Here is a 9,356-nt window from a genome sequence, read left to right as displayed (position 1 = left end):
CCCTTCAGTGGAAGCAGCACAGTATTAATCTTTGGACCACCAGGGAAGTCCCTAGGGACTCATTTTTATTTCCATAAAAACAAGAGTTGCCAATTGTTAAATATGTATCATGTGTGAAATATGTATTTTCTCTCATTTCTGCTCAACAACTCTATGAAGTAATTTGGGGTCATTCCCATTTTACAGGCAGAGATAGTGAGGCTCAGAGAGAGGTAGGGACTTGTCTGAGGCATCACAGCTGGTCAGTGATACACTGGACCTGGTCTGCCTATCTCAAATACCACATGCCAAGCAGACCTGAGCTCTTGACCTTAGGGGTGTCTTGACTACCTCTCACGACTAAGTAGTTTAGGGACAACTGGGGCTATGGCTTCAGTGATGGCAACTAAGAAAGAGGAGGGAGGATGGTAGGAAGTATATCGGGGTCAGCGGGGAAGGCAGAAAATCAGTATTCAGAAGGATCTGGGCATCTAAATGCCCATATATTATGAAATGCTTCAAATGCTAACAGAAATCAGCACAAAATCTTGAGTTTAGATTCCAGAAAGCAATATTCTAAGAACAGATGAAGAGTGGTTGTGAAGACACTGCCTTGGTAGTAGGTCCTGTCCGAAGGATCTGGGGGTCATAGATGAGCACTAGTTCAATATGCATCAGAAGTATGACGGTGCTGGAGAGAAAGCATCACACGCTTCCACTGGCAACATCAACAGAGGCAGAGTGCTTAGATGCTGTACCCCATGCTTGTCAGAGTAGGGCAATGTTTTTAAATGTACTTTGTTGTTGTTTAGTTGCTAAGGTGTGTCTGATTTTGCAATCCCATGGATCGCAGCACACCAGGCTTTCCTGTCCTTCACTATCTCCCAGAGCTTGCTCAAACTTATGTTCACTGAGTCGATGATGCTATTCACCTATCTGATTCTCTGTCGCTGCCTTTTCTCGTCCTGCCCTCAGTTTTTCCCAGCATCAGGGTCTTTTCCAAGGAGTTGGCTCTTCCCATCAGGTGGCCAAAGTATTGCAGCTTCAGCTTCAGTCCTTCTCATGAATATTCAGGGTTGATTGCCTTTAGGATTGACTGGTTTGATCTCCTTGCTGTCCAAGAGACTCTCAAGAGTCTTCTCCAGCACCACAGTTGGAAAGCATCAATTCGTTGGTGGTCAGCCTTCTTTATGGTCCCACTCTCACATCTGCACATGACTACTGGAAAAACCACAGCTTTGACTATATGGATCTTGGTTGGCAAAGTGATGTCTCTTCTTTTTAATACGCTACCTAGGTTTGTCATAGCTTTTCTTCCAAGGAGCAAGCGTCTTTTAATTTCATGGCTGCAGTCACCATCCGCAGTGATTTTGTAGCCCTGAGAAAAGAAAATCTGTCACTGTTTCCACTTTCCCCCATCTATTTGCCATGAAGAGATGGGACCATCTTTATTTTTTGAATGTTGAGCTTTATTTTTTAAATTGAAGGATAACTGCTTTATAGAATTGTATTTGTTTCTGCCAAACATCAACACGGATCAGCCACGTTGTGTTAGTCGCTCAGTTGTGCCCGACTGACTCTTTACAACCCCATGGACTGTAGCCCACCAGGCTTCTCTGTCCATGGGATTTTTCAAGCAAGGATACTAGAGTGGGTTGCCATTTCCTTCTCCAGGGGATCTTCCCAACCCAGGGATTGAACCCTGGTCTCTTGCACTATAGGCAGATTCTTTACTGATTGAGCTACCAAGGAAGCCAGTAGTGAAGTATATGTCCCCTCCCTCTTGAACCTGCCTATCACCTCCCTCCCTAGAATGTTGAGTTCCAAGACAGCTTTTTCACTTTCCTCTCTCACCCTCATCAAGAGGCTCTTTAGTTCCTCTTCACTTTCTGCCATTAGAGTGGTATCATCTATATATCTGAGGTTGTTGATATTTCTCCTAGTAATGTTGATTCCAGCTTGACCTTCACTTAGCCCAGCATTTCACATGATGTACTCTGCATATAAGTTAAATGAGCAGGGTGATAATACCTGGAATGTGTTTTAATCAGTTTGTGTAAGACCTGGAAATAACTGCTGTAAAGCTTCCTCTGGAGAACCCAGAGGTGAGGCAGGCCACTCAGGGCCACAAGGGGAAGGACAGGATGGGTCAGGAAGCAGAAGGACACGGGGAAAGACTGGTCAGAGCCTCTGTTGTGGTTTTCGAAGAACAGAATGGGTGAAGCAGGGTGAGTTGGACTGGCAGGTTTGGGATTGGCTAGTTTGAGTAATTTCAGTGGGTTGTGGGGGGTAAGGACTGCCCTAGGAGGATTAGGCCAGAGGTAGTGCTTCAGGTTCTGTGAGTTCCATCCAGAGGTGGTTTGCAGTATGAACACTGGATTGGTTGGCTGGCACGGGCAAGGCATACTTGCAAGGCAGTCACTTGCTGTCTCTAGAAATTAACCAGCCTGGGGAGGAGCAGTCTCGCTAGGGTCAGCAAGGCCCCAGATGCTGGAGCCTCAAGAATATAGGGGGAAAAAAAGAATATAGAAAATAAGAAAATGTAGTTTAGACAGGCACCCCTTTGAGGAAGGAAACTGATAAATTAGCACATCACTAAGGACCAACCATGATGGAATCAAGTCACGAAAAGACCGTTTGCTCCCAGTTTGACTCATGCAGCAGGTGCTCAGGGCACCTGGTCTAAGGGGAGGGCAGAGAACATGAGACCTGCGAGCTGGGGGCGAATCCCAGCCCTGCCACAGTCTCCTACATGACTGCTGACAAGACTGTTTTCTCAACCGTAAAGTAGGGCTCACTGAACCCACTCAGAGTGTAGTTAGGAGGATTAAATAGTTGAATACATGTAGGGAACTTAGAACAACGCCTGAGTCTTATGGTGTGTTAGTTAGATTATTCTTTTGTTTATTTACTGGCTGTGCTGGGTCTTCGTTGCTGTGTGCAGGCTTCCTCTAGTTTTGGCACGTGGGGGCTGTTCTCTAGTTGTGGTGCACCGGCTTCTCATTGCGGGGACCTCTCTAGCTCCGGAGCACGGGCTGTAGGCAAGGGCTTCTGCTGCTGCAGCTCGCAGGCCCTAGCGCAGGCTCAGTAGTCATGGCGCACAGGCCTAGTTGCTCCATGGCAAGTGGGTTCTTCCCAGACCAGGGATCGAACCTGTATTCCCTGAATCGGCAGGTGGATTCTTAACCATTGGACCACTAAGGAAGTCTAGTTAGATTATTCTTATTTGGAAGAGGAAGATGAAGAGGAGAAGGGAGGAACACTGAAAGGTGTGGGGTGGAGGCGGAGGGGTAATGGGAGTGCAGAGGGCAGGCCCCAACTGTCCATGGGCTCAGAGAAGACTCCTGGAGCAGGGAACGGGGGTTATCCAGTGCTGGGCAGAGGGTCAGGGCTCCCCCACAGGTGCTGGGCTCGGGTGTTGAGGGTCAGCCCTGGTTGGGCACAGCTCAGTGCTGCCCTCTGCCCGCCCTCAGGAGGCCGCCGGAAGCTGCTGTACTATCTCAATGATGGCCACTATGGCACATTCCGCATCTTTCCCAGGGAGTCTGAACCCAGGATGCCCATTGTGGTGAAGGTAAGGAGAAGGTTTCATGGCTCTGGCACCTCCTAGACCTTAAGACCACCTGGGCCAGCCCCCCTCGGGCAGGATTCCCTGCTACCAGTGGGAGAGGCGAAGGATCTCAGATTATTGGTGCCTTAGTGGATTGTCACACCTTCTGCATGTGCCAGGATGTGCAAGTGTATCTGCGCATATTGGCATGTGCACTTCTGTGTGGGCCTGGCGATTCACACCTATGCGGGAAGATGGGTGTCTAGGTCCATGGGTCTGTGGAGGGGTATATGCTTCCCTTTGGCTGTCTGTCTTTCTGTCTTTTGTTCTAGAGTCCTTGAATCTTGGAGATGCAGGAGACTTAGGAAGTAGAGATTCTCAAACTTTGCTTCACATTAGAATCACCTGGGAAGTTTTAATACTTCTCTGCCCGGACCAGGCCCCAGACCACTGATATCGGAATTTCTCATGGGTTGGGACCCTGGCATGATCCTTTGTGAAAACTCCTCAAGCACTTTCAATGAAGCTAGGTTTGAGGCCCAGTATTTTGAGCGATTATTAAATAAAATCTTCCCACTTTATAGATGGGAAAGCTGAGGTCCCATCTGTGTCTGCACTTGTGAATTGGCAAGGCTGGAGTCAGTCTCTAGAACATAAGCTCCATGAGGCCGGGTTAAGAGCAATGCCTGGCACACAGGGATCATTCAGGAATTGGTCAGTGTGGGTGGATAAGAGAGTCCTTTCTGCTGGTGCCCTGGGGCATGCCCTGCTTGATGAGAAGTGGGTAGGGGTGTGTGTGTGGGGTCTTCTCTGATTCTCTATCCCCATGTCCCTGCAGGAGCTCAGCCCCAAGCTGTCCCTCTTCCCCTGCACCCTCTTTGGCCCCACGTGTGATGCCTTTGACAAGCTCTTCTTGAAGGAGGTGCAGCTGCCAGAGCTGGATGTGGGCGACTGGCTGGTCTTCCCGTTCATGGGCGCCTACACGTCTGTCCTGAGCTCCACCTTCAATGGCTCCTCTCCCACCTCCATCTGCTATGCCGTGGGGCCTGAGCTCAGGTGTCTGGGGGAGGAGGAAAGGGGGTGGGCAATGAGCGGGTCTCACCAAGATCTGAACTTGTTAAGGGGAGTTGGTGGCTGAGCCCTGGGATCCCAGGCCCTGGAAATACCCTAGTCCCCTGACTGGCCCCAGCAAAGCCCAAGATGTCTGGCTGACCTTTGACACTGGCCTCTGCCTATGGGGTTGACCCTGTTACAACCTCTCCTCAGGGAAGTCCAAGGTAGCCCACCTGGGCAGCTCTGAGAGCCCGGACATGTGCCATTGTGGGCGGAATCAGGCAGCCCTGTGGCCCCAGCTGACCCTCAGCTCCATGGCCAAGGTCCCCCACCCCCACCCCCGCTATCAGGCCCCACTCTTCTCTGACCATTTGCAGCTGCCTCCCAGTTCCTTCCTCAGATATCCCTTCCCCATCAACTTCAGGTTCCCTCACAGCTCCTGACCCAGGATCTCCTCTGGGTCCAACCTGGGGTTTGCCTCCTGAGGTAGTGGAGGGGGCTCCGGAACACCCCTTTACCGGCGCATTTCTTCCACAGGAGCCTGCTGGAGACCACACCGTAGGCCAGACATGGTCAGAATGGAGGGGCTGTGTCACCTTGGGGCGCTCGTGAGGGATGTCTGGGGGCAGGGATTGGTGGGGAGGAGTAGCGTGGAGGAAACAGAGGTTAGGGCAGGGGCCCCCAACCCCAGGGGCCCCCAACCCCAGGGGTCCCCAACCCCGGGCCATGGACCAGTACCAGTCCGTGGCCTGTTAGGATTCTGGCTGCAGAACAGGAGGTGAGAGGGGGGCGAGTGAGAGAAACTTTAACTGTATTTACAGCCAATTCCCATCGCTTACATTACTGCCTCAGCCCCGCCTCCTGTCAGATCAGCGGTGGGATTAGATTCTCATAGGGCGAACCCTGTGCGCGGACCATGAACCGCGCATGCGCTCTCCTTTTACGATTCTAACGCCTGCTGTTCCGAGATGGAGCTGACTGAGGTGGTGATGCGATCAATGTAATGTGCTTGAATCATCTGAAACCATTCCCCCCCACTCCCGGTCCGAGGAAGAATTGTCTTCCAGGAAACCAGTCCTTAGTGCCAAAAATGTTGGGGGACTGCCGGGTTAGGGTGCCTCCGAAATGAGGCAACATCTAAGGTTCAAAACTGTCCTCTGTGGAGAAGAAAATGGCAACCCACTCCCGTACTGTTGCCTGTAAAATCACATGGACAGAGAAGCCTGGTGGGCTTCCGTTCATGGGGTCTCAAAAGAGCCCGAATACGACTTAGCGACTAAACAACAGCAATCACGAGCTAGGTTTAACACCGTTTTCTCTGCTACTCTGCCAATGACTGAACAAATGAAGATAAAACATGACTGCCCAGAACTCTAAAGCGCTCTGCTCCTGGTTTTCTAAAATCTATAAACAAACATTCTTTCTGAGTAATTAAAAAAACAAAGCAAACAAAACTGTCCTCTGTCTACCGTGGGCTTGAAGCCTCAGTTAGCTCTTCCTGGCAGCCTACCCTGCCCCGTCTTGACCCTGGAGTGAGGCAGTGTAAGGAACCTGCACCATTACAAGAGCGCCCCCTGGAGGTCATACCCTGGAATATGCAGCAACGTGCATTGACCAGAACCTTGAGATGCTTTTGTCCTTCCTTTCAATCTGTTAGTGATCCCTGCCCGTTGTTCCAGAAACATATATGTGAACCACAGGCGCCTGATGGAGAGAGCGCTGGCATTGTAGTCAGACACGCCTGGAGGGGATCCAGGCTCCACCACATCCTGGCAGTGTGGTCAGAGCTTCAGTTTTCTCATCTGTGAAGTGAGGGTGCTCTTAGTATTCCCCTTGCAGGATTGTTGAGAGGATTAAGTGAGATAATGCAAATTCTCGTTCAAGGTCAGTTCACGCCCACCTGCTTCTGGCTGGGCCTGATCCTGAGTCTGATCACCCTTGCCCCCACGGTCTGGGTATCCTCAGCGAATATGTACAGCATCTAGCCACATAGTTAATGGACCGTGTGGGTGCCTCAGACCTGGCTTTGGCCTTAAGAAACACCCAGGTTTGGAGCTTGAATGGACCAGGTGTGAATACAGCCAACTCAGAAACAGAGCAAATGCCACTGCATGTTCCCTGGGCAGGCTAACACTTGAAAAACAACATTTGAGGAGTTTTGAGCTCAAAAAAAGAATGCATCCTGCAGGGAAGGAAGATGATAGAGAGAGTCACTTCAGAATGATGGGTCACATTCCTGCAGGAAGGGAAGGGAGAGAAGACCCCAGAAGCCAAAGTCACTCATGTTCTGTGCCCTTTTAAAGCTTCGCCTGATAAAACAAGACAGTCTCTGAACTCCAGCTTCTGCAGAGGGTCCTCCCCACCTGCCAGAATCAGCCTTATCAATCTTGCTGCAGCCTCCCCAGCTCATCCAAGACCAGAGGAATCCCCAGAACCCTTGGGCTACAGAGATTTCTCCTGCAAACATCTCAGGTGGAGGGAATGAATCTGCGGATGTCACCCAAGGAAGGTAGCAGGTTCAGACAGCCTTTGGATAGTGTGTCTCCTCCCAGAGACTGAAATTCTGAGTGGAAACATCTATCCTTACCTCCCCAGTGGTGTCTGGAAGTACAAATGTGAGTGGGCTTTAGGGTAAAAATAAAGTTTTACTCAGATGCAAGAGATTTTGATGTGTTCTGTGTTTTGCCCTTCAGGCATTTTACTGTGTGATTGTGGATATCCATCCATCTATCCATCCATCCATCTATCCATCCATCCACCCATCTAGCCACCCATCTACCCATCTATCCATCCATCCATCCATCCACCTATCTATTCATCCATCCACCCTTCCATCCATTCATTTATCCATCTACCTATCTATCCATTCATCTATCCATCCATCCATCCACCCATCCATCCATTCATCTATCTATTTACCCATCTATCCATCCATCCATCCACCCATCTCTCCATCCATCCACCCATCCTTCCATCCACCCATCTATCCATTCATCTATCCATCCATCCATTCACCCATCCTTCCACCCATCCATCCACCCATCTATCCATCCACCTATCCACCCATCTATCCATCTACCTATCTATCTATCCATCTACCCATCCATCCATCCATCCATCCATCTATCTATCCACCCTTCCACCAATCCATCTATCCATCCATCCATTCACCCATTGATCTATCTACTCATTCATCCATCCATAAGATAAAATGCAAGAGCCTAGACTGTTCCTGGCACTGTTCTAGGTACAAGTGACACATGATGAACAAGATGGACAAGAGTCTAAGCTCATAGAACTAACTTTCTAGTTGGAAAAAGAGCATAAACAAAGCCCTAAATCTAATAAAATGAAGTGGAAGCAATAAGGGCTGTGAAGAAAAATAAAGCAAGCAAGGGGCCAATGAGCGATTGAAGACAGTGCTGTTTTAGATAGTGGGGTCTCGGGAGGCCTCTCTGAGGACATAGCAGGTGAGCAGAGATCTGAAGGGAGCTTGTGCTTACCTGAGTCAGAGAGTTCCAGGCACTGGAAACAGCAAGTCCAAGGCCAGGGACTGACAGTGTTCCCTCACAGGCAAGAAGCCCGTGTGGGTGAGCACAGTGAGTGAGGGGAGGTGTTGGCAGTTGAGGCAGGAGGAGGACTGGGGGCTGATCTCAAGCTTCAGGTGAGTCAGGGATCTGACTTTGCTCTGAGGCGGAGAAGGTGGGGAAGGGGCTGGGGAGGCCCTGGCAGGTTTGGGCAGGTGAATAGTGTGACAGGATGCAGAGAGAAGTTGAGGGGCGCCTGCCAGTCCTGGGAAGTGACAGTGGTCACAGTACAGGTGGTAAGCTGCACCAGGTTCAGCGTGGACTGCAAAGGTCAAGAGGGGAGAACTTTCTGAAGGGGTCAGAGGTGGGGTAAGAGGCAAAGAGAGGCGTCCAGGACAACTCCAGGGCTTTGGGCTGTGGCTGCGGTACACAGATGGGGATGCAGGGAGGGAGGAGAAGCAGGTTCAGTCATTCAGTCATGTCCGATTCTTTGCGACCCCATGAATCGCAGCACGCCAGGCCTCCCTGTCCATCACCAACTCCTGGAGTTCACTCAGACTCACGTCCATTGAGTCAGTGATGCCATCCAGCCATCTCATCCTCTGTCATCCCCTTCTCCTCCTGCCCCCAATCCCTCCCAGCATCAGAGTCCTTTCCAATGAGTCAACCCTTCGCATGAGGTGGCCAAAGTACTGGAGTTTCAGCTTTAGCATCATTCCTTCCAAAGTAATCCCAGGGCTGATCTCCTTCAGAATGGACTGGTTAGAGCTCCTTGCAGTAAAAGGGACTCTCAAGAGTCTTCTCCAACACCACAGTTCAAAAGCATCAATTCTTCAGCGCTCAGCCTTCTTCACAGTCCAACTCTCACATCCATACATGACCACTGGAAAAACCATAGCCTTGACTAGACGGACCTTTGTTGGCAAAGTAATGTCTCTGCTTTTGAATATGCTATCTAGGTTGGTCATAACTTTCCTTCCAAGGAGTAAGCGTCTTTTAATTTCACAGCTGCAGTCACCATCTGTAGTGATTTTGGAGCCCCCAAAAATAAACTCTGACACTGTTTCCACTGTTTCCTCATCTATTTCCCATGAAGTGATGGGATCAGATGCCATGATCTTCGTTTTCTGAATGTTGAGCTTTAAGCCAACTTTTTCACTCTCCTCTTTCACTTTCATCAAGAGGGTTTTTAGTTCCTCTTCACTTTCTGCCATAAGGGTGGTGTCATCTGCATATCTGAGGTTATT

At 50.0% G+C, this 9,356-nt stretch overlaps 1 protein-coding gene across 1 annotated transcript; it reads left to right on the top strand.

Annotated features, from left to right (window-relative positions):
- Positions 1-3,966: 3,966 nt before the first annotated feature.
- Positions 3,967-4,780, top strand: LOC133231447 (probable ornithine decarboxylase). The gene has a single exon (XM_061389822.1). The coding sequence runs from the start codon at positions 4,356-4,358 to the stop codon at positions 4,665-4,667; it is 312 nt and encodes a 103-aa protein (XP_061245806.1). The 5' UTR covers positions 3,967-4,355; the 3' UTR covers positions 4,668-4,780.
- The last annotated feature ends 4,576 nt before the right edge of the window (positions 4,781-9,356 follow it).

The sequence above is a fragment of the Bos javanicus genome, chromosome 2, assembly GCF_032452875.1.
Source record: "Bos javanicus breed banteng chromosome 2, ARS-OSU_banteng_1.0, whole genome shotgun sequence".
NCBI classification, from domain to species: domain Eukaryota; kingdom Metazoa; phylum Chordata; class Mammalia; order Artiodactyla; family Bovidae; genus Bos; species Bos javanicus.
Note: the sequence above shows the minus strand (reverse complement) of the source record. Positions and strands in the feature narration are given on the sequence as shown.

What these genes read in the sequence shown, in the direction of transcription:
- LOC133231447 (XM_061389822.1), top strand. Translation starts at nt 4,356, where the DNA reads ATGTCCCTGCAGGAGCTCAGCCCCAAGCTGTCCCTCTTCCCCTGCACC.